General features: G+C 47.8%; 1 protein-coding gene across 5 annotated transcripts in view; it reads left to right on the forward strand.

Annotated features, from left to right (window-relative positions):
* zgc:162816 (uncharacterized protein LOC571260 homolog) overlaps positions 1 to 23,811 on the forward strand; it is a 68,977-nt gene extending 45,166 nt beyond the window's left edge. For 2 of the 5 annotated variants that reach the window (XM_041189841.1, XM_041189842.1), the window contains exons 5-7: positions 6,366 to 6,487; positions 9,014 to 9,203; positions 10,595 to 11,336. In XM_041189841.1, coding sequence (XP_041045775.1) covers positions 6,366 to 6,487; positions 9,014 to 9,203; positions 10,595 to 10,808 — 526 coding nt within the window. In that variant the 3' untranslated portion in view covers positions 10,809 to 11,336. Of the gene's footprint in view, positions 1 to 6,365; positions 6,488 to 9,013; positions 9,204 to 10,594; positions 11,337 to 14,401; positions 16,633 to 23,129 lie in introns of those variants that run through there. The other 3 variants (XM_041189844.1, XM_041189843.1, XM_041189845.1) reach the window with 3 other exon arrangements.
* Positions 23,812 to 25,954: the final 2,143 nt, after the last annotated feature.

Raw genomic sequence — 25,954 nt, forward strand, 5'->3', positions numbered from 1 at the left:
TGTCTCGTACACTAATTTTTCTCTCCTTATTAATCTTTTTGCCATTCTTTGCTGTTCTTCCTATTCTGTCCTATCTTCTGACTTGCCACCTGCCTTTGCACAATTATATGCTTTTTCTTTAAGCTTGATATTGGCTTTAACTTTTTTTGTTAACCACAGATGGTGGGTCCTCCCCTTGGAATTTTTATTTCTCGTTGGAATGTATCTATTCTGTGTGTTCTGAAATATTGCTTTAAACATCTGCCACAGCATCTCTATTCACTTACCCCTTAACCTCACTTGCCAGTTCACTTTGGCTAGCTCTGCTTTCATGACCTCATTATTGACCTTAATTAAGTTTAAAATACTAGTTTTGGACCCACTCTTCTCTCCCTCAAACTGAATGTAAAGTTCAATCATATTATGATCACTACTTAGTGGTGCCTTCACTATGAGGTTATCAATTAATCCTATCTCGTTGCACAACACCAGGTCTAGTATAGCCTTCTCTCTGTATGGCTGCACAACATGCTGTTCTAAGAAACTGTTCTGAAAACATTCTATGAACTTCTCATCTAGGCTACCTTTGCCCGTCTGATTTTTCAAGTCTATATGTAGATTAAAATTCCCCATGATTATTACCATACCTTTCTGACAAGCTCCCATTACCCCTTTCCTACCATGTAGTTACGATTAGGGGGCCTGTACGCCACTCCCACTAATGACTTCTTGCCTTTATCATTTCTCATCTCAACCCACACTGCTTCCAAATCCTGGTTTCTCTCTCTAATGCGCTAATACCATCATTAATTAACAGAACCACAACTCCACCTTTTCCTAGCTTCCTGTCCTTCCTAGAACAGAGGAGGTTAAGGGTTGACTGAATTGAGGTGTACAAAATTATGAGGGGCCTAAATAGGGTAGACAGGAAAGACTTGTTTCCTCTAGCTGAGGAGTCAATTACCAGGGGGCATAGGTTTAAGGTGATTGGTAGAAGGATTAGAGGGGACGTGAGGAGAAACTTTTTCACCCAGATGGCGGTGGGCACCTGGAATTCACTGCCTAAGTTGGTGGTTGAGGCTGAAACGCTCAACTCATTTAAAAGGTACCTGGATCTGCATCTGAAGTGTTGTAACCTGCAAGGCTACAGACCAGGTGCTGGAAATTGGGATTCAAATGAGTGGCTAGTTTCTTTTTTCCCTTTTTGGCTGGCGCAGACATGGTGGGCTGAATGGCCTCTTTCTGCATTGTAACTTTTCTATGGTTCTAAAAGTCATGTACCCATCAATACCCAGGTCCCAATCTATGTCATCCTGCTATGTCTCAGAAATGGCTATCTGATCGTACTTATTTATTTCTATTTGTGCTGTCAGTTCATATGTTTTGTTTCGAATGCTATGTGCATTCAGATGCAAAGCCTTTAGTTTTGTCCTTTTATTATTTTTGTAACCTCTAGCTTTAACTGTTGTTTTACTCTTAGATTTGTACTCTCTCCCTTCCTTTCATGTGCTTTCCCATGTTAATACCTGTCTCTCTTGCCTTGTCTCTATTCTTTGGTTTACCACATCTTCCCAGGTTTGATCCCTTGCTCCCACTATTTAGTTTAAAAACTTCTCTCATTCCTAGTTATGCAGCTCGCTAGAACACCAGCCTCAGCACGGTTCAGGTGTAGACCATCCCAATGGTACAGACCCCACTTTCCCCAATACTTGTGCCAGTGCTCCATGAACCAGAACCCAATACCCCCACACCAGATTTTGAGCCATGCATTTATATCTCTGATATCATTTACCCTATGCCAATTTAGACGTGGCTCAGATAATAATCCAGGGATTATTACCTTTGAATTCTGCTTCTTAATTTGGTGCCTAGCTTCTCATACTATGCAGAATGTCTTTCCTAGTTCTGCCTATCTTGTTGGTACCTATATGGACCACTACAACAGGACCCTCCCCCTCCCACTGCAGGTTCCTCTCCAGCCCTGAACCCTGACACCAGGCAGGCAATACAGCCGTCTTGACTCATGCTCTTTGCTGCAGAAAACAGTGCCAATCCCCCTCACTATACTGTCCCCTAATATCACTACATTCCTTGTTGCTTCTCCCACTTAATGGCTTTCTGTACCACGGTGCATGGCCGGTCAGCTCATCTATCCTGCAGCCCCCATACAAACAAGCTGAAAGAACCTCAAACCTGTTGGACAAAAGCAAAGGCTGAGGCTCCTGCACTCTTGCCCTTTGGGTCCCCTTACCTGTCTCACTTGCAGTCACACCTCCTGTCCCTGACCACTGAAAAAATCAGAAGGCCCTGTCTTAAAAGGTGTGACTGCCTCCTGGTACAAAGTGTCCAGATGGGAGAGCTGTCTCATGGACTAGTCAAGCAACAGTCTGACATGGTCATACTCATGGAATCATACCTTACAGACAATGTTCCAGACACCACCATCACCTTCCCTGGGTCTGTCCTGTTCCACCGGCAGGACAGACCCAGCAGAGGTGGTGGTACAGTGGTGCACAATTGGGAGTGAGTTGCCCTGGGAGTCCTCAACATTGACTCTGGACCTCATGAAGTCTCATGGCACCAGGTCAAACATGGGCAAGGAAATCTCCTGCTAATTATCACGTACTGTCACCCTCAGCTGATGAATCAGTACTCCTCCATGTTGAACACTGCTTGGAGGAAGCACTGAGAGTTGCAAGGATGAATGTACTCTTGACAGGGGACTTCAATGTCCATAGCACCACTACAGACCGAGCTGGCCGAGTGCTAAAGGACATAGCTGCCAGACTGGCTCTGTGGCAGGTGGTGAGGGGACCAACAAGAGGGAAAAACATACTTGACCTCATCCTCATCAGCCTGCCTGTCGCAGATGCATCTGTCCATGACAGTGTCGGCAGGAATGACCACTGCACAGTCCTTGTGGAGAGGAAGACCCATCTTCACATTGAGGACACCTTCCACCTTGTGTGGCACTACCACCATGCGAAATGGGATAGATTTTGAACAGATCTAGCAACTCAAGACTAGGCAATCATGAGGTGCTGTGGGCCATCAGCAACAGAAGCAACCACAATCTGTAACCTCATGGCCCAGCATATCCCCCATTCTACCATTACCATCAAGCTAGTGGATCAATCCTGGTTCATTGAAGAGTGCAGGAGGGCATGCCAGGAGCAGCAGCAGGCATACCTAAAAATGAGGTGTCAACCTGGTGAAGCTACAACACAGGATTACTTGCCTGCCGAACAGCATAAGCAGCAACCAATAGACAGAGCTAAGTGATTCCACAACCAATGGATCAGATCTAAGCTCTGCAGTCCTGTCACATCCAGTTGTGAATGGTGATGGACAATTAAACAACTCAATGTGGGGGGGGAGGATCCACAAGTATCCCCATCCTCAATGATGGAAGAGCCCAGCACATCAGTACAAAAGATAAGGCTGAAGCATTTGCTACAATCTTCAGCCAGAAGTGCTGAGTGGATGATACATCTTGGCTTCTCATGGCACCAGGCCAAGGTCCCCACCATCACAGATGCCAGTTTTCAGCCATTTTGATTTACTCCACGTGATATCAAGAAACAGCTGAAGGCACTGGATAGTGCAAAGACTATCGGCCCTGCCAATATTCCAGCACTGGCCGCGCCCTTAGCCAAGCTGTTCTAGTACAGCTGCGACACTGGCACCCGGCTATGTGGAAAATTGCCCAGGTATATCCTGTCCACAAAAAATAGGACAAATTCAACCCGCCCAATTACCGCCTCTTCAGTCTACTCTTGATTATCAGTAAAGTGATGGAAGGGGTAATCAACAGTGCTATCAAATGGCACTTGCTTAGCAATAACCTGCTCACTGGTGCTCAGTATGGGTTCCGCCAGGGCCACGCAGCTCCTGACCTCATTACAGCCTTGATTCAAACATGGACAAAAGAGCTGAACTCCCGAGGTGAGCTGAGAGTGACTGTCCTTGACATCAAGGCAGCATTTAACTGAGTGTGGCATTTGGGGGCAAAATTGGAGTCAGTGGGAATCAGTGGGAAAACTCTCCACTGGTTGGAGTCATACCTAGCACAAAGGAAGATGGCTGTGGTTGGTGGAGGTCAGTCATCTCAGCTCCAGGACATCATTGCAGGAGTTCCTCAGGGTAGTGTCCTCGGCCCAACTGTCTTCAGCTGTTTCATCAATGACCTTCCTTCCTTCTCAAGGTCAGAAGTGGAGATGTTCGCTGATAATTGTACAAAGTTCAGCACCATTCACGACTCCTTAGATACTGAAGCATCCATGTCCAAATGCAACAAGTCCTGAACAACATATAAAAACAAAAAACTGCGGATGGTGGAAATCCAAAACAAAAACAGAATTACCTGGAAAAACTCAGCAGGTCTGGCAGCATCGTCGAAATGTCAACTCTTTTCTTCTCCACCGACGCTACCAGTCCTGAACAATATCCAGGCTTGGACTGACAAGTGGCAAGTAACATTCGCACCACACAAGTATTAGACAATGACCATCTCAAACAAGAGAGAATCTAACCATCGCCCCTTGATGTTAAATGGCATTACTATCACTGAATCCCCCACTATCAACATCCTAGGGGTTATCATTGTCCAGAAACTGGACTGGACTAGCCATATAAATACTGTGGCTACAAGAGCAGGTCAGAAGCCAGGAATGGTACGATGAATAACTCACCTCCTGAGTCCCCAAAGCCTGTCCACCATTTACAAGGCATAAGTCAGGAATGTGATGGAATACTCCCCACTTGCCTGGATGAGTGTAGCTCCCACAACACTCAAGAAGCTTGGCACCATCCAGGACAAAGCAGTCTGCTTGATTGGCACTACATCAACAAACATTCACTCCCTCTATCACTGATGCACATTAGCAGCAATGGGTACCATCTACAAGATGCACTGCATGAATTCACCAAGGCTCCTTAAACAGCAGCTTCCAAACCCACGACCACCACCATGTAGAAGAACAAGGACAGCAGATAGATGGAAACGCCACCATCTGGAAGTTCCCCTCCAAGTCACTCACCATCCTGACTTGGAAATATATCACCGTTCCTGCACCATCTCTGGGTCAAAATCCTGGAACTCCCTTCCTAACAGTGATGTGGGTGTACCTACACCACATCGACTGCAGCGGTTCAAGAAGGCAGCTCAATACCACCTTCTCAAGGGCAATTAGGGATGGGCAATAAATGCTGGCCCAGCCAGCAAAGCTCACATCCCGTGAATAAATTTAAAAAAAGCAAAACCTGTTTGCCAGTGGCCTCCTGGAGGAAAGGTTTCCCTTTCTGGCACTTTGTGCTCAATCAAGGGGTTGGGCAGGGGGTGGGTGCTGAAAGCCAATCCTCTGCTCTTGCCTCTGAACCCCCTCCATCCCTCCATCTCCCACAACCCCCACACAGTGACCCTTATCCTGCCCTTACTCACCTGCTGCCTGGGGTCCATCCATGTTCCTGGGTCTCCGTTGGGTACAGTGCCGCCAGCAGCCACCACTCCCACTGGCAGCAATGACAAGTTGCTTTTCTCTGATTGGGTGGCAGCTCTTGTCAGGTGGGACTTCTGCTCAGTTGTGGGGAAAGTCTGATGGTGTCCAATTAAGAGCTTGAAGGGCACTTGATTCCATTGGGCCGCCCCCCGGAACTGACGGGGTTCCCCGCCAGTTCTCCGACTAGTGGGTGAAAACCCCTTTGGGTCCGACAAAATCCCAGCCACAGATACACAGTCACCTACAGACTCAAATACACACTCATGCACACAGCAATCCAATATACACTTGTACACAGGCACACTCAAACGCACGCACATATCCATCCAGTCGGAGTCCCTGGCGTAGAATCATGAGTCAGACCCTCGATTTTGTTTTTCTCGCCCCAACCCATGAATGCAAAAACCAATTGTAGCTGACTCCCATCAGAGATCAGCTAATAGCACAATCCAAGAATAGAAACTGATCTATATCTAAGCCTACCTGCCCTGGGAATGTTTGATGGGACAGTGTAGAGGCAGCTATGCTCTGCATCTGACTTGTGGAATGCTTGCTCTGGGAATATTCAATGGGACAGTGCAAATGAATTAACGATTGGAAAATGTTCCAAACTTCAGCAGTGATGATTCAGCTCTGTTAAGCCACAAAGGAAACATAATTTTAACATGGAGAATAGAACATTAGTGTTGGAAATCTGAAATAAAGAGAGAATTTTCTGGAAATGCACATCATATACATCAACATCTAAAACTGATGAAACATTTGAGGAGGATCTCCATCTGAAGCAATACCCTGTCTTTCTCTTCAAATTGCTGAGAAGCCTAGAGTGTGTTATTGGAAATTCCTGTGCACATATTGAAGTTGAATAATGTCAGTGTCTCTTTGCAGGTTAGAGAAAGCAGATGTGAGGTGTCCCCGCTGTAGCATTGGATCAACACCTACCTGTAGTCATCCCATACCAGACATGGCTCGACTCAATGAGCTCCATCCTGGAAACTATATCTTTTATGGTGAGAACAATTTGACTGTCTCTTTGTCAGAAACGCACCAAATCAGATCTGAATGGTAGTATCCCCAACCCTGGCCCTGTTCAGATAAGCTGAATCAGCACAGACTGGGGACCTGGCCTGGCCTCTATGGCTCAGTGTCACAAGGTAGCCAACAATTACCCAATCGGCTGTGGAGTGAGGTATGGACCCACAATCATGATGAGCGAACATTTAAGAGACTGCTTCCTCTGTAACTGGGTTATACCTGGATTTACAATTGTTAGTTCATAAAGCTAATTACAAAATAGGCCATTCAGCCCATCTAGATTCGACTGAAGTCCACCTTACCACAGTATCTAACTGCCTTCTCAATGACTACATAGTTATTTTTTTGTCTGGTACCTCACCCAATGTCACCCTTCTTGTTATAGCAGCAAATACAAAAGCCATTTTGAATGCAGCAAACAGCAAATGAATAGATAACTAGGGTAAAGTGATTAGTTTGTGTGGATGCTATTGGTTGAGGGAGAAAACTGCTGTCCTATCTCCACTTCCTTTTCCTCTTCAAAGTCCTCCCAAATCTGTACCTCATTTTCCTGCAACTCCATGTTTATACATCAACAATCTGGTTTCCAATCACAGCATCAAAACGGCCCTAATCAGAGTCACAAATAATATCCTCTGTGATTGTGAATGAGGTGCATTCTCCCTCCTCATTCTTCTTAACATGCCCACAGCCTTTGACACCATCATTTTCCAACGTCCAGCTGATTGCCTTGACCTGATCCCGATTTTATCAATGCAATCATAGCTAGGGAAACTCCTGCAATGGCTACCCATATTCCTACCCGAGATCATTACCTCTGGAGTCATCCAGATATCCATCCTTGACTCTCTCTCCTCTTCCTCATCAACATGCTGCCTCTCAGCCACACCACTGGAAGACATGACACCAGACTCCACATGTACGCTGACGACACCCAGTTCTATATCTACATCACTTCCCTCAACTCCTCTACTTCCTCTGTGCTGTCAGACTGTTTGTTCTGTGGGAGATGGTAGTGTCACTGAACTAGTAATCCAGAGGCCCAAGCTAATGCTTTGGGGACATGGGTTTAAATCCCACCATGGCAGCTAGTGGAATTTGAATTATATTAATAAATCTGGAATTGAAAAATAATCTCAGTGATGGTGGCCATGAAACCATTGTCTATTGTCATAAATACCTCAACTGGTTCACTCATGTCCTTTAGGGAAGGAAATCTTCCATCTTTAGCTGCTCTGGCCTATATGTGACTCCAAACCCTAAATAATCTTAACTGCCCTCTGAAATGGCGTGGCAAGCCACTCGGTTCAAGGGCAATTAGGGATGGACAACAAATGCAGGTCTTGTCCGTGACACCCACAATCCCATGAAAGAATTTTTTAAAATTAAATTTTGGGAAGACTAAAGCCATTGACTTCAGCCACCTCCATTCCCTAACCACTGATTCTATCCATCTCCCTGTCCACCATCTCAGACTAAATCACACCTCGATATCTGATTTGACATTGAGCTGAGCTTCCAATCCCATATCCTCTACATCACAAAGATTACCTACTTCCACTTCTGTGACCTTGCCAGTCTCTGCCCCTTCCTCAGCCCACTTGCTGCTGAAACCCTCATCTATCCTCCATCTCTCATAAACTTCAGCACATCCAATTTTCTGCTGCCTGTGTCCTAACCTGTGGCAAGACCCACTCAGCCATTACCCCTGTGGCTGCTGACTTACGTTGACACCCATTCCACACATGTTCTGCATTTTAAAATCAGATCTCTCCAGAGTCTTGCACCTCCCTATCTCTGTAAACTCTTTCAGCTTTACAAGAATTATTATTCCTCCAATTCTGACCTCCTGTATATTCCACCCCAGTTACCTCTTCCCCACCATTGGCATTTGTGCCTTTGCGTGTCTTAGCCCTAAGCTTAAGAATAAGAAACTCATTAAAATCCACCTCTTTCCCCACATTTCAATCACACTTCTTATTATTCCCTTCTTTGGCTTATTCTCACTTTTGTCCAACTATGTTTCTGTGAAGGGCCTTTATATGTTTTTCTAAATTAAAGGCTCTATACAAATGGGAATAGTTGAATGTTGGCCAGGACACTGGGAGAAATCCTCCTTGAAAAAGGATCTGGGGTTTCTCACTCCCAGCTGGTAAACAGGGCTATATCTCATCCAATGGATCACACCTCTGATAATGCAGCACTCCCTCAACACAGGAGTATAAGCTTGGATTATGTGCTCAAATCCTGGAATGACATTTGAAACCACTGGTTTTCTGATGAACAACTGAGCCAAGCTAACACTTTGGGTGGGGAGATAGTAGACTGGGTGGGTGGAACTGTCTTGCTGTGGGCAACATCTTATTCTAATTTGGCATAAAAGTTAATTATGTACAAAACCCAAATTACTCCCAACAGTCCTCCTAATTGTATGTTGGTATGACTCAGATATTTCTATGTCCAGATCTCTGAGTATTCATTTCTGAACAATTTTCACCCAGATGTTCAGCAGATGATGATTGGTTCCTGCCAGATGGACGACATTGCTGTACGAGTGCTAACGCGAGTCATAGGTCAGTACCCTCAACGGAACCAATTGTTGGTCGACTGCGGTTGGACGGCGTTAAGCCTGCACAGTCTGGGAATGCTGCCGACGGGCTACGCAATCATTGACGGTCATCCGGATCTGAAGTAAGAGAAGCATATTCATCAAACCGCAAACGAAGTCTTGGTGGGCATCACAACTAAGTCCACTCTTGGCCTTGTTTGAGTTTTTCCTATGAGTTTCCCAGGGTTGCTAAGGGCCAATTGTAGTTCTCTTCAGACCTTCAGTGGGAAGTCGATGGCGTAGTGGTATTGTTGCTGGACCAGAGATCCAGTGTAATGCTCTGGGGACCTGGGTTCAAATCCCTCCACGGCAGATCATGGAATTTGAATTCAATAAAATCTGGGATTGGAATTATAAGCTTAATGATGACTATAAAACCATTGTGGATTGTTGTAAAAACCCGTCTGGTTCACTACTGCCCTTAAGGAAGGAAATCTACATGTGACTCCAGGCCCCACAGCAATGTGGTTGACTCTTAAATGGCCTAGCAAGCCACTCAGTTGTATCAAACTGCTACAAGGTCACAGAAAAGGAATGAAACCGAACGGACCACCAGAAATGACAATGGCATTAGCAGCCCTGTCAACCCTGCAAATTCTTCTTCCCTAACATTGGGTGGCGGGGACTAGTGCCAAAATTGGGAGAGGTGTCTCACGGACTAGTCAAGCAATAGCCTGACATAGTCATCCTCACGGAAACAGGAGGGAGTTGCCCTGTGAATCCTCAATGTTGACTCAGGACCCCATGAAGTCTCGTGACGTCAGGTCAAACATGGGCAAGGAAACCTCTAGCTGATTACCATGTGCCACCCTCCCTCAGCTGATGGATCAGTGCTCCTCCATGTTGAACACCACTTGGGAGAAGCACTGAGGGTGGCAAGGGCACAGAATGTACTCTGGGTGGGGGACTTCAATGTCCATCACCAAGAGTGGCTCTGTAGCACTACGACTGACCAAGCTGGCTGACTCCTAAAGGACATAGCTGCTAGACTGGGTCTGCGGCAGGTGGTGAAGGAAAAACATACTTGTCCTCAACAACCTGCCTGCTGCAGATGCATCTGTCCATGACAGTATCAGTATGGGTGACCACCACACAGTCGTTGTGGAGACGAAGTCCTGCCTTCGCACTGAGGACACCATCCATCATGCTGTGTGGCACTACCACTGTGCTAAATGGGATAGATTTCGAACAGGCCTAGCAACTCAAAACTGGGCATTCAGGAGGTACTGTGGGTCATCAGCAGCAGCAGAATTTTACTCAAACACAATCTGTAACCTCATGGCCATGCATATCCCCCCACTCTACCATTACCATCAAGCCAGGGGATCAACCATGTTCAATGAAGAAGGCATGCCAGGAGCAGACAGTCTGTCCTCAAATGTTGAAAGTGTGCTGTCTAACCCACAGCACATTCTAGTTCCCTGCATTTGCGGGGACCTTTTCCATTGTTTTAAATCTGTTTTTCTCACCGCAGGTTAGTGGGAATGACTCAAGAGCACGGGAAAATTGAGCCAACCTCGGGGAAGCTGGATTTTGACAAGTTCCCACTTGGAAGCTTGATCTCACTTATTCCTTATCATGTAAGTGCCTTGGTTTGGCAGTGTGCTAACTCGTGTTACAGCAAGAAAGTGTTGCTCCCAACACAGGAAGGAGACTGCACCTTGGATTTGCTGATAGGATATAGTTGAAACAAGTGAGTTTGCAAACTGTACAGTACTTAGAAACCAGAGGGAAAGATTACAGCAGTCCAATACCTATCCAGTGATATTTGTTCCAGTTTTGATAGTTAATTTCACATTTTGAATAGAGTTCTGGTAGTTTATTGGGAAGTGTCTCACCCCCTGTGTGATACTGGTGCAGATAAGTCCAGATAGTCCCACAGTCAACCTCTGAGTTAGCCGATCATATCTGAGGTGGCCGTGTGGCTGGCTACAACAATCTGAGCGCAGGATGGGAAAATTAGCAATGCTTCCCACTCCTGTCTGTGTCTGACTGTGTGTGTATGTCTGGAGAGATATTGGTGTGTATGTGTCTGGGGAGGTGTGTGTGTGTCTGAGGGTAAGTTTGTTTGTCTGAGTGTGTGTGTCTGAGGGTAAGTGTGTGTGGCTGAGTGTATGTGTATGTCTGGGGAGGTGTGTGTATCTGAAAGTGTGCATTCATGTGTGCATCTGAGAGTGTATGCCTATGAGCATACCTGTATGTTTGTGTGTGTGTATGTCTGGTGAGGTGTGTGTGTGGAGGGGTGTGTCTGTGTCCAGGTGTGTATGGGGAGGTGAGTGTGGGGGGGGCGGGGTGGATGGGGAGATGTGTGTGTGGGGAGGTGCATGTGTGTGTGTGTGGCGTTGTGTGTGTGGGGTGGTGTCTGTGTGGGGAGGTGTGTGTGTGGGTGTGGGGAGGTGTGTGTGTGTGGGGAGATGTGTGTGTGTGTGTGTGTGTGTGCGCGTGGGGAGATGTGTGTGTGTGTGTGTGTGGGGGGGGTGGAGGTGTGTGTGTGTGGGGAGATGTGTGTGTGTGTGTGTGGGGAGATGTGTGTGTGTGTGGGGAGGTGTGTGTGTGTGTGTGTGGGGAGGTGTGTTTGGGGAGGTGTGTGTGTGTAGGAGGGGATGTGTGTGTGTGTGTGTGGGGAGGTTGTGTGTGTGTGTGTGTGTAGGGGGGGAGGTGTGTGTGTGTGTGTGTGGGGAGGTGTGTGTGTGTGTAGGGGGGGAGGGGTGTGTGTGTGTGTGTGTGTGTGTGGGGAGATTGTGTGTGTGTGGGGAGGTTGTGTGTGTGTGTGTGTGTGTGTGTGTGTGGGGAGGTGTGTGTGTGCACGCGTTTGTGTACCTGTGCATTTGTGAGTATGCATGTGTTGTGTATGAGAGTCCATAGGCAGAATTTTACACCTTACCGTCAGTGAGCTTGAAGGTGGGGGAGCTCGTAAAATGCAGCGTGTGGCCTGCCAGCTGTCAACCCAACCTGTCCCGCATTTTGGACCTATTTAGGCCCTTAAGTAGCCAAATAATGGCCAATTAAGTGCCTCATCCCACCCCCGCCATATTTCTACCTGCAGCAGGCAGGAGAAGGCCCATGTAAAGCAGGTGTCGGGTAAAAGAGGGGAACCCCCTTTGGGAATCTCCTGTGCCCAACAGAGACACCCCAAACCCAAGATCATACCGGTCCCTTTAACCCTCCCCCACCAGCCTCTCAAACAGCCTAACTCCCCTTGTCACTACCCTGGACTTACCTTCAGTCTGGCCTCCATTAATTCTTTTTTGGGGCCTGCCTGTAATACCAGCAGTGACCACCACTCAAACCTGGCACTGCTGGGACTACAGATCTGCCAGCCATCTGATTGGCTGGCAGCTTTCTGAGGCGGGACTGCTTTCCAGATGGGGGAGGAAGTCTCGCCCTTCGCCAACTAACACCCTGCCGAATGTTAAACGGCTGCAGGGCAGCTGGTGTTGAGGGGATGTTGTCCACCATCTCTTTGGGTGGCAGGGACGTAAACCCTGCCATCTGAAAAATCCTGCCCCATGTGTGCACATGTGTGTCTGAGAATATGTGTATGTATGTCAGCTTTGAGTCAGGACACTGCACACTGAATAAATGGGATTGATTAAGTCCTGTCTGGCACTGTGGGTGTGTCTTAGTGTCAGCCTGGGCCTGAACTTCCGCGGAGGACCTATCAGAGTCAGATGGCCACTCCGTTCCTATTTTCCTGCCTCAAAATCCAGGATTTCACTTTCTCGCCCAACCTTCTGACTCAGGCCAGGCGAGAACTGTGCAGGCAGCACGCTCCTGAGGCCTTCAGTCGAGGGCTGTACAGTCGGACATAAGGAGAACAGCAGCCGTAAATCAGTTAAGTTTAAAGGCCCAGCCACTTTCAAGCCAGGGAAAAGTAGGTTTTTAAGGTGAGTGGGTAGCATTTTGTGGAGGGGGTGGTCACCCGAGAGTCGGACATTGTTGGGGGAGTGGGAGTCGCGTGGTCAGTGGGGGCTGGTGGGGGTCGGGCGCTCAGTGGGGATGGTGGGGGTCGGGTGGTAAGTGGGGGTTGTCGGTCGGGAGGGGTGCAATCGAGGGTTGAGCAGCTTGGGGGGGTATGCAGTCGTTGGGGGTGTCGTTGGAGGGGTTGTAGTTGAGGGAAGTGTAGTTGAAAGGGAGGTGGGCCTTTGGGGGTTGGGGGGCTCCTGTTTGGGGGTCTCATGGGCGTGCAGTTGGGGTGTAGTCGGGGGTCTCGTAGGGGTGTAGTGGGAGGGTAGGGAGTAGTCAGGGGTCCTGTGGGGTTCAGGGGGTTTGGTGGGGGGGGTAATTGGGGGAGGCGTAGTGGGAAGATGGGGGGGTAGTTGGTTCTGTGGTGGGGGTAGGGTCAGGTGAGGTCAGTACAATAGTTACCCAGAAGTTAGAAGTGGTTTTAATTCTTTTAACCTTTCCTTGGTAATTATTGCTGTAAGACAGCCAGAACCATCCGAAGTTTGCAATTTAAGTTGCATTATCGGATAGTTCCCAGTGCAGGGCAATTGCCCATCGGAAGTTTGAACTTCCTGGGCAATTGTTGTGTAATCCTTACCTGGGAACCTCCAGGGTGATTCCCCAATGCGTCTTTGGGGTACTCCCCCCAGATATACTGACCCGGAGTTCAGAAGCTACAGGCCCTTGTGTACGTGTATAGTACATAGCAATTAAAAGTGAGCAATTCACTGCTGTCTGCTATTGTGCAGCCTGTGTATGTCTCATTGTTAGTACCTATACAGGTACAACCCTAAATTTCCTCTATTGAACGAAATGTGTCAACCTGAACAACTTGCCCCCCGCCCCACAAATAATGATGCTGATGTTTCCCCATTTCCCAAGTTTACATCCTCCAGTTCTGAAGGCTTTGGCTCATCCCAGAGATTTGGGCCCCAAGGGCACCAGCTTCCCACAATAGTTCACTCCAATAATCATTCGGGGTATTCCATAACCAATTTCCACACACGCTGGCACACATATGCCTGCATGTGCTCTGACACACAAACATATACACACAGACACTTGCACGCACACAAAATAATATAAAAGTAAAATACTGCAGATCTGAAATAAAAGTGCTGGAAAAATTCAGCAGATCTGGCAGCATTTGTGGAGAGAGAAACAAAGTGAAGGTTTCAAGTCCAATATGACAACTTTCTGTTTTTATTTCGCTCACACACATTACTCACCTTAATGTGCACAGACATACATAAAAACACGTGCATTCACGCACATTCCTCAGCTATATATGCACACACACTTGGCTATTTAGGGAAACACTCACCTTCCTCGCCAGGTACATGGACAAAGTTGGGAACTGCACCGAGGTCAAAGATGTCTTTGTGATTCGAACCAGCAAACGCCAGGTGAAGGTCACACTCAAGATGGATGATAAGGGAGACATCCACCACCCTCCTTCCAGCTTCGCTATCGGGGGAAGCCGTGGTTTCCTTGTCTGCGCTGGGCAGCCCAAACTTTGTCATTCATGCGGCTAATCTGGTCATGTGGTGGCCAACAGCAGCACCGTCCTCTGCAAGAATTGCAAGCAGGAAGGGCACCAGACAAAGGACTGCAAACAGACTAAGTGCTGCAACCTGTGTGGTGAGGCAGGCCACATCTACAAGACCTGCCCCAAACACTGCCTCACTTATTCACAGGGAGCCAAAGCCAACGAGGGGGAAGCAAACAAAATGGTCAGTGTCACTACTACCAAGGACACTTGCAACCCTCCACCCACCAAGGCCCCCAATGAGCACAAAGGGATAAGGGAGAAGACAGAGAGAGACAAGATGAAGGGAAACATTGAGGCAGCAGACAGCCAAACAATTGCACTGCCACCTGAACCTCCCACTCCTCAGCAGAACGAATCAATGGAGGAGGAACCAACAGAAAATCATCGGGTGAGTGGCAGCTGGAGAAGAGGACCAAAAAGAAGAAGGGGCTAAGAAGGGACCAAGCCACTTCCCAGATGAGTGACAAGGGCAGCTGCTCTTCAGACGAAGAAGGGCAAGGGCGGCACCAACAGATGAAGCGGCAAAGCTCTCAGGAGCTGAGGAGGAGACACCCGAGCTCCAGAGCATTGGAGACGATGAAGAGATCAGCACACCCCAACTTCCCCTCAACTTGAAGAGGCCAGCGCACCCCAGCTCTGGGAAGCCAGGAGCAGCAACGCCCCAGAGGGAGAATGGATCGGAGAGGCTTCTCCAACAGAGAACAATACAAACCTCGCTCCTTGCACGAGCCCCCCCAATGCCACCTGAGCAGAACATATCCAATGGGGCGGTACAGGATGGTTTCCTCAGTCCATCCAAAGTGAGACAATTTGTGAACACTATGGGTATGCAGCAGCAGACCAGAGGACTGGAACTCTCAAAGACAACAGGTTTGGTAAGCGACAAAATGCTTTAAAAAATGGGGATAAAGATTGTATCCATTAATGTGCATAGTGTTAAATTTACTATGCGATGTGTTGCAACCTTGCATTACCTTGCCAAGGTCAAAGCTGACCTGCTGTTTCTGCAGGAGTGTGAGATACCGCACCTCAGCTGCTACAGGCGATGGTCACAATTGGGCCATCGATCTGGTTGGGAGGAAACGACTCCTGTTCCTCCGGCCTGGGTATTCTGCTGCGGGGAGGCAACTTCACCATCTCTGAGGTTAAGGAGGTGGTGGGCGGGTGCCTCCTCGTAGCAGAAGTAATGTACAAGAATGCTCCACTCCGATTAATTAAAGTGTATGCCAAGGCTCAAAACAGTGAGCGGCTGGCAGTTCTTCAGCAGCTCCCACTGCTGCTGGTGACTTCCATTTCATTCTGGGCGGTGACTTCAACTGCATCGTCGATGTGGCTGGACAATCCGGCAGAGCCGACAGCAGGCTGGATGCCAAAACCAGATTCCTGATGGAAATAATAAAAGATGCCAAGCTGCACAACGTCTTCAGCAACCCTGATACACCTGGTCACGGCCAGATGGGTCCATCCGTTCCAGGATAGACTTCCTGTTTGTGTCCCGTGCGTTCACAGTCAGATCCATCGACGTCAAGCGGGTGTTCTTCTCTGACCACCGCCTCCTACTGGCTGACTGTCACTTAGAGGAAGACCAGAGGGTTGGCAGGGGCACATGGAAGATGAACACACAACTGCTGACCCCAGAGAACATTGACGAACTCGAGGGATTACAAATGTTGGAGAACCGTGAAACTCCTCTTTGAATCGCTGACACACTGGTGGGAAGCGATCAAGGAGAACATCAATAAGCTTGTCATCCTCAAAGGTGTCCAGACGCTAGAAAGGAACAGAGGGAAATGCCCCAACTTCAGAAAAACATGCAGAACCTGCTCCTCCTGCAGTCAATGGGGGTCAAGTTCAAGGAGGAACTCCAAGAGGTGAAGAGCCAGCAAGCCTCGCTCTTTGCCTTGGAAGACTCCAAGATAATCTTCTGGTCTAGAGTCCACTCCGTGGAGCAGGATGAGAGTTGCTCACGTTTCTTCTTCCAAAAGGTACACAGAGAGAGCTCTGTGATCAGCAGCCTGAAGGAAGAAGACGGCTCAGTAAAGTCATCGCAGTCCGACATTTTGAGGATCAGCAAATGCTTTTATGCCGGATTATATGACATGAAGCCCACAGAGAGCACGACTTCCCAGTCCTTCCTGTCCTCTATCACGGAGGTCTTAGACGACAGTACACGGGAGAGTCTGGACAAACCGCTAACTCCTGACGAACTGATTAAGGCCCTTGAGTCCTTTGGGAAGAGTAAAACTCCCAGAAGTGACGGCTTACCAGCTGAGTTGCATTCAGCTCTGTGGGACTGGATCGGCCCAGACCTGCTAGATGTGTACGAGAATATGCTGCTGGCCGGCAGCATGTCAGAATCCATGAGGAAAGGCATCATCACCCTCATCTACAAGCACAAGGGGGAAAGGCAGGAAATTAGAAATTGGTGACCCATCTCACTGTTGAATGTGGACTATAAGATTTTGTCCAAGGTCATCACCAATCGGGTCAGGTCTACTCTGGAGTTGGTGATCCACTCTGACCAGACCTGCACTGTACCTGGCAGGAAGACCTCTGACAGCCTTGCGCCACTCAGGGATACGATTGTCTATGTACGGGACAGGGGTATAGACACCTGCCTCATCAGCCTGGATCAGGAGAAGACCTTTGACAGAGTATTGCACACCTACATGGTGGTTGTGCTTTCCAAAATGGGGTTTGGAGAGGGAATCCGCAACTGGATCCAACTACTCTACACAAACATCTATAGTGCAGTTTCAATCAATGGGTCGGAATCAGAAAGCTTTCCAATTAAATCTGGAGTCAGGCAGGGCTGCCGTCTCTCCCCTGTCCTGTTTGTGTGTTCATAGAACCCTTTGCTGAGTCCATCAGGAAGGATCCGGGCATAAGAGGAATGACGATCCCAGGCAGTGGAGGCACCCAGGTCAAAGCCTCCCTGTACATGGACGATGTCACCGTCTTCTGCTCAGATCCACTGTTGGTGCGCAGACTGATCAACATTTGCGACCGGTTTGAACTGGCCTCAGGAGCCAAGGTAAGTCATGGCAAGAGGGAGGCCATGTTCTTGGTAACTGGGCTGACCGATCCTTTGTCCCCTTCATCGTCAGGTCAGACTGCCTGAAGGTGCTGGGGATATGATTCGGAGGGACCGGGGCATGCGTTAGAAACTGGAAGGAGCGAGTGGCTATGGTGAAAAGGAAACTGGGCATGTGGGAGCGACGCTCCCTCTCCATTGCGGGTAAGAACCTGGTCATCAGGTGTGAGGCACTCTCACTGTTGCTGTACGTGGCGCAGGTCTGGCCCATTCCACACTCCTGAGTGGTGGCGATCACCCGAGCTATCTTTCACTTTATCTGGAGGTCGAAAATGGATCGTGTTCACAAGGACACGATGTTCAAGCCTAGATTAAGGCGGAAAAAACATTCCCAACATCGCCCTCATCCTGATGTCCACCTTTTGTGTGTGGCTGCATCAAGCTGTGCGTACACCCAGGGTACCAAACACCAAGTGTCACTATGTGCTGAGGTTCTACCTGTCCCCGGTGTTGCGAAGGATGGGTCTGGCCACGCTGCCGCGGAATGCTCCAAGTTGTTGGATTGTGCCGTACCACCTGTCCCTCGTGGAAAATTTATGCAGAGAAACACCTTCGACCACAAGTCCATCAGGCAGTAGTCTGCACGTAACGTCCTAGAAACCCTGAGGGAAAAGGAGATGGTGGATCCTGTCAGATGGTTCCCCGAGCAGACTGTGAAAGTCATTTGGCAGAATACCTCATTGACAGAACTTTCCAACAAGCACTGAGATGTAGCTTAGGCGGTGATGAGAAAGGCCCTCCTCGTCATGTCCTTCCAACATGCCAGGAGTCTCACCCCCTCTGCACGTTGCCCTCATGGTGGGGACGAGACCGTTGTTCACCTCCTTGTGGAATGTGCATTTGCAAAGAAGGTCTGGAGAGAGATGCAATGGTTTCTGTCGAGGTTCATCCCGAGCAGGTCTGTGACACAGGACTCTGTGGTCTACAGGCTGTTCCCAGGAACACACACCAAGTCAAACATCAACTGCAGCTGGAGGGTCATCAACTTGATGAAAGACACTCTTTCTGCCCGAAACCTGCTGGTCTTCCAGTGCAAAGAGTTATCCCCGACCGAGTGTTGCAGACTGGCACATTCCAAGGTCCAGGACTACATGCTGAGGGATACACTAAAGCTTGAGGCAGCCGCTGCAATGACGCAACGGGGACAGGTCACTGTCTAAGACCTTGCTGCCCCAATGCACTAAGAGGCTGGGAATTGTATAGATCCCTCAGGCTGTATGACTCACAAGGAATGTATGCAGTGAATACTAAATGTATCATTGTATTGAAGCACCTCAAAGTGCAACATGATGTATGTAGATAACTTGAATACCATAAGACATAGGAGCAGAAATTAGGCCATTCAGCCCATCGAGTCTGCTCCTCCATTCAATCATGGCTAATAAGTTTCTCAACCCCATTCTCCCGTCTTCTCCCCGTAACCTTTGACCCCCTTACCAATCAAGAACCTATCTATCTCAGTCTTAAATACACTCAATGACCTGGCCTCCACAGCCTTCTGTGGTAATGAATTCCATAGATTCACCACTCTCTGGCTAAAGAAGTTTCTCCTCATCTCTGTTCTAAAAGGTCTTCCCTTTATTCTGAGGCTGTGCCCTCGGGTCCTAGTCTCCCCTACTAATGGAAACATCTTCCCCACATCCACTCTATCCAGGCCTTTCAGTATTCTGTAAGTTTCAATCAGATCCCCCCTCATCCTTCTAAACTCCATCGAGTATACACCCAGAGTCCTCAAACGTTCCTCATATGTTAAGCCTTTCATTCCTGGGATCATTCTCATGAACCTCCTCTGGACCCTCTCCAGGGCCAGCACATCCTATCTGAGGGGCCCAAAATTGCTCACAATATTCTAAATGTGGCCTGACCAGAGCCTTATAAAGCCTCAGCAGCACATCCCTGCTTTTATATTCTAGTTCTCTCGAAATAAATGCCAACATTGCATTTGCCTTCTTAACTACCGACTCAACCTGCAAGTTAACATTAAGAGAATCCTGGACTAGGACTCCCAAGTCCCTTTGCACTCCAGATTTATGAATTCTCTCCCCACTTAGAAAATAGTCTATGCCTCTATTCTTCCTACCAAAGTGCATGACCTCACACTTGCCCACGTTGTATTCCTCTGCCACTTCTTTGGCCATTCTCCTAACCTGTCCAAATCTTTCTGCAGCCTTGCCACCTCCTCAATACTACCTGTCCCTCCACCTATCTTTGTATCATCTGCAAACTTAGCCAGGATGCCCTCAGTTCCTTCATCTAAATCATTAATGTATAAAGTGAAAAATTATGGTCCCAACACTAACCCCTGCGGAACTCCACTAGTCACCAGCCACCATCCTGAGAAGGACCCCCTTATCCCCACTCTCTGCCTCCTGCCAGACAATCAATTTTCTATCCATGCTAGTACCTTGCCACTAATACCATGAGCTCTTATCTTCCTGAGCAGCCTCCTCTGTGGCCCCTTATCAAAGGCCTTCTGGAAGTCCAAATAGATAACATCCATTGGCGCTCTTTTGTCTAACCTACTCGTTAGGGTAGACAATACCATTGCACTATCTGACTGTCTGTAACGACCATATTGAAATGTCTGTAATATTCACTGACTGTATTGAAGCACTTCATGATCCATGTGGAAAAGCCAAATATGATTGCACTTTTTGCGATGGCCATTTAGAAATGTTTTGTAATGTTCTTTCAGATATTTTATGAATAAAGTATATTTTTCCAAAAAATTTTTTTAGAGAAACCCAGTGTGATGTTTTACTGGCTCCCCGTGGCAGGTTAGGAACTATAAGCAGGAGGGGCTGGTAAAATGCCGGGACCCGCATTGGGACAGCTCGGGCACTTTAGCCAATTAAAGTTTGAACTGAGGGCCGTCTTCCGGGGCAGTCTCACCACAACGCTGCTCTTTGCTAGACATTGACTGGTGCACTTGCTGTTTTAATTTCAGATTTCCACCATCGGAGCCAGGTGGGGGGAGGGGAGTGGGGGGGGGCACAGCAAGAGGGGGTCTGCCTGCTTGGCCCCCGCAGAAGAATTAAGTGTTTTCCTCCCCTGTGAAAGTGCCTTAAGGTCGAGGAGGCCTTTCATTATCCTTACTACCCACGGGAAGTTTGCTGCTGCAGTACCGCTGCCTGCCAGCCTGTGTGGCCTCAGGAGCTGCATATGGTCCTGATGTCAGGACTGAACCTTCTGAGAAAATTTTAGACACACACACGAGTTATCACATAATGGGACTTGGCTATGGTATGCTTCATGCTCAAATTGAATATTGACAGTCACGGCATAGGTTCAACACGAACCAACTTTCCTCTCTGGTACTAACTGATGTACAGATGTACTTATTGCCTTGTCATTTCTTCTTAATTAAAGACCCTGCCTTACACATGAGAGGGAGCAAATCACAGGTCTAGCTATTTATTTTAATCAGTCTTCTGACATCAGAAAACACAAAAAAAATTTTGAACTTATGATTGAACTGGACAGGACACTGCAAAACTGACTACTGTCAACCCACCAGTTAGTGTGAGACACCAGAGTTTTTATTTTGACTCATAACTGATGCAGTACTGAGTGAGCAATGGTCAGACCCCATATGGAATATTGCATTCAGGTTTTAGGCACTGCAGCTCAGTTATTGGCCTCAGCTGGGGCGCTGTGCAGATTCATCAGAATGATTACCGGGGCTAAAAGGGTTAAATTATGAGGACAGATTGTCTAACTTGGCTGTTTTCCTGAAGTTTAGAAGATTAAGGTGTGGTCTAATCAAGATGTTTAAAATGATTAAAAGAGTTGATAAGGTAAATGGAGAAATTGTTTTCTCCGGCAAGTGAATCCAGAAGAATGAGGCGCAATCTTAAAATGAGAGGCCATTCAAGAGTGAAATCAGGAAGCCTATTTTCACACCTAGCTAATATGAATCTGGAACTCTGCCCTCCAGAGTTGTGGATGCTGAGCCAAATTAAATTTTCAGGAATGAGATCGACTAAAATTTTATTAAGTAAGGGTATGAAGGGATCTGTTTGAAAGTCAGATAAATGAGATTGAGGTCAGCTATTATCTAAGCAGGCTCTAAAGGTTGAATTGAATTGGAATTCAGGAATCAAGAAACAACAGTTGAAGAGAATACCACACGTGATTGAGATAGATCAGGGTGTGATGATTACATTTAAAAGCCAGTGGACAAAAGCAGGAGGAAGACATCACTGGATTGAAAGGTGGAAATCTGAAATTAAAACAGGGAGTGCACCAGTCAATGTCTAGCAAAGAGCAGCGTTGTTTATCAGAACATTCCCCAACGGTTCCCAGCTGGTTCGAGTCCAATCAAAGGGTAAATGACTTGTTTTGTAGCTCTCCATTGCCCAAGTGGGGCAATAACCACCTCTTTGCCTCACCCGCCACCTCTCTGCCTCACCCTTCACCCCTCTGCCTCACCCCACCTCTCTGCCTCACCCCACCTCTCTGCCTCAACCCCTCTCTCAGCCTCAACCCCCCTCTCAGCCCCACACTCCACCTTTCAGCCCCACCTCCCCTCTCTGCCCCACACCTACCTCTCCCTCTCTGCCTCAGTCCCCCTTTCAACCTCACACTCCACCTCTGAGCCCCACCTCCCACCCCTCTGCACCACCCCACTCCCTACCTCTCTCTCTCTGCCCCACCCCCTACCTCTCTCTCTGTCTCTGCCTCACCCCCAGCTCTCAACCCTACACTCCACCTCTCTGCCTCACCCCAATCTCTCTCCTCCACACTCCACCTCTCTGCCTCACGCCCACCTAAATACCTCACCTCTGCCCCTCTTGCTGGCTGCCTGTCTGGATTAAGGGGCAGTTGGAAATTTGGTATTTGGATAGAACTTTTCTATATGAATGTTTGATATGTTCTGAGGAAATCGTGCAGTAGTCTCACATCTCTCTTTCCTACCCCCTCTCTACCCTCTCTCTCTTTCTTCCATATCTATTTCTCCCTCTCCCCTGCTCTGCCGCCTTTTTCCCCCTTCCTCTCTCCACTTCTCCATCCCTTACATCTCTGTCTTTAATGCTATCATTCTCTCCTGCTCCCTATCTATCCATCTCTCTATCCTTCTTTCCTCACTGTGTGTCTCTCTCTCCTCACCTTGCTTCTCTCTCCCACAATCCTCCTCTCCTTCTCTCCCACCTCCCTCTTTATCTTGTTCACTCTCTCTTTCTCCCTGTTTATTTTCCTCATTCTCCCTGTCTGTTTTTGTCTCCTCTCTTTCCACTCCCCCTTTACCTACTCTCCCTCTGTCTCTCCCTCTCTTCACTCATTTTCTTTCATATCTCTCCTATCTCTTCCATCTCCTCTTTCTCCTTTTCCTCTATCTCTTATACTCTGCCTGTTCCTTCACTCTTTCCCTCTATCTGTTTCTCTCCTCTCCCTCTCTCATTATCTCTCTCTCTGCAGGCCTGTGCCACTGCAGCAATGCATCCTGTCTACTATGTGCACTCAGAAGGGAGGATTGTAGCTGAATGGAGACCGACACGAGGCTGGTAGAACGAGTGGATCACATGAGGAAACTTTACTCTCTGTTTCTCTCCCCTCTTCTTCTGAAAGTGCAGTCAAATGCAGCCAGATTGTGATTCTTCAAAAAGTGCCCAGGGTGACGGTCAACAGTCCTATTGTACCATGGATGACATCACAGCCAATAACTGGGAACGTGCTGTGCAGGTTACTCACAAACCATCTATTAAGATACCCTGTGTATGTAGCTGCGGGGAAAAGAATTTAAAGGTACAGGTTGCACACAATGAAAAAAAAATTAGAAGGGCCACTGATCACAGCTGAATCTCATCCTGTTCTCTCCCAGCATGAGCCATTGGATTGACTCAGGACAGAATCAGGTTCGGCTGTGAGGCTGTCCTTGGTCAAGTTGTTTCTGACACTCACACACAGTGAATGATCTCTTGGGAAAGTTGCCTGTGGGTTAAACTGCTCTAACGAGAGGCAGGAGAATGCTGGAGCTGAGAGCCTAATGCAAATTTTCTTACAAACTGGACATCAATGAAATCCTAACCATTACAGAATCACAAAGTGCAGAAGAGGCCCTTCGGCCCATTGAGTCTGCACCGACACGTGAGAAACACCTGACCTACCTACCTAATCCCATTTACCAACACTTGGCCCATAGCCTTGAATGTTATGACATGCCAAGTGCTCATCCAGGTACTTTTTAAAGGATGTGAGGCAACCCGCCTCCACCACCCTCCCAGGCAGCGCATTCCAGACCATCACTACCGTCTGGGTAAAAGCGTTTTTCCTCACATCCCCCCTAAACCTCCTGCCCCTCACCTTGAACTTATGTCCCCTCATAACTGACCCTTCAACTAAAGGGAACAGCTGCTCCCTATCCAACCTGTCCATGCCCCTCATAATCTTGTACACCTCGATCAGGTCGTCCCTCAGTCTTCTCTGTTTCAATAAAAACAACCCAGGTCTATACAACGTCTCTTCACAACTTAAATGTTTCATCCCAGGCAACATCCTGGTGAATTTCCTCTGCACCCCCTCCAGTGCAATCACATCCTTCTTATAATGTGATGACCAGAACTACACACAGTACTCCAGTTGAGGCCTCACCAAGGTTCTATACAACTCCAACATGATCTCCCTACTTTTGTAATCTATGCCTCGATTGATAAAGGCATATACCTTTTTCACCACCCCACTAACATGCCCCTCCGCCTTCAGAGATCTATGGATACACACGCCAAGGTCCTTTTGTTCCTCAGAACTTCCTAGTGTCATGCCGTTCATTAAGTACTTCCTTGTTAAATTACTCCTTCCAAAGTGTATCACCTCACACTTTTCAGGGTTAAATTCCATCTGCCATTTATCTGCCCATTTGACCATCCCATCTATATCTTCCTGCAGCCCAAGACACTCAGCCTCACTGTTAACCATCATTGCCAAACAATGTTCCCTGTAAGCTGTGAGGCAGTCCCTCGGGATCGAGGATGACCTGCTTCCGTTCTGGTTCAATGGGCTTTGAGATGGCTAATAAGTCCAATGTATGATCTGCAGGCTCCGTCACATGTGGGGTAGGAAATCCTAAGACGATAAGACATAAGAGCAGAAATTAGGCCATTCGGCCCATCAGCTCCGCCTTTCAATCATGGCTGATAAGTTTCTCAACCCCATTCTCCCGCCTTCTCCCCGTAACCTTTGATCCCTTTACCAATCAAGAACCTATCTATCTCGGTCTTAAATACACTTGCTTGAAGGGTTGAGTAGATGAGTTGTCTGCTCCCTCTGATGCCTCAACTTCATATCTGCATGTTCCTGTCAAAGTTTTTTGAGATGTTTGGTGCCTTCCCGAAGGAGCCTTCTCTATTTTGGGTGGTTGCAAACTAGGGTCTCCCATGATTCGGTGGGTATGTTTGACCTCTTCAGGGATGCTTTGAGGACACCCCTAAAGCATTTCTGTTGTCCCCCTGGGAATCTCCTGCCATAACTGAGTTCTGAGTACAGCGGTTGCTTCGGAAGTCTGATGTCAGGCATACGAGCAACATGTCCCGTCCACCAGAGCTGGTTTTGAGTGATTAGCATCTCAAAGCTGGGCAAGTTGGCTTGGGAGAGAACACTGCTGTTAGACCACCTTTGTTGCCACCAGATTTACAGGATCTTACAAAGGCACTACTTTAGAAACTTCTCTAATGCTCCTTTGAGGCACCTGCTGCAGCTTGTCCATGTCTCTGAATCATATAGGATTGCGGGGATCACTGCTGCCTGGTAAACCATGGCCTTAGTCTCAGGTTTGAGATATTGATCCTCAAATACTCTTTTCCTCAGTTGGCCAAAGGCTGAGCAGGCATTTCAGAAACAATGATGAATTTTGTCATCTATGTCTGCCATTGTTGAGACAATGATGACAAGGTACAGAAAATGGTCCACGTTTTCTGGGATCTCACCAGGGAGAGCTGGTTTGCTGTGGGAGCTAGTTGGAAGAGAACCATAGTTTTCTGAGTGTTTAGTGAAAGGCTTATTTTCTCATATACTTCGGAGGAGGAGTGGTCACTGACCTAGAGCTCTATTTCTGAATGATCACACACAAATGTCATCTGCACACTGAAGCACTCGACCAAAGGCTGAAATGGCACATTGAAGGCGATGATGACTTTCATTGTCTTTGCCTGTCTTTGTTGAGAGGTGCTCTCAAAATACAGAAAATGGTCCACATTTTCCAGGATCTCACCATTGATCTTAATCGACAGGTGGGGGAGTGCTTTGCT

This window comes from Carcharodon carcharias, chromosome 6, assembly GCF_017639515.1.
Source record: "Carcharodon carcharias isolate sCarCar2 chromosome 6, sCarCar2.pri, whole genome shotgun sequence".
NCBI classification, from domain to species: domain Eukaryota; kingdom Metazoa; phylum Chordata; class Chondrichthyes; order Lamniformes; family Lamnidae; genus Carcharodon; species Carcharodon carcharias.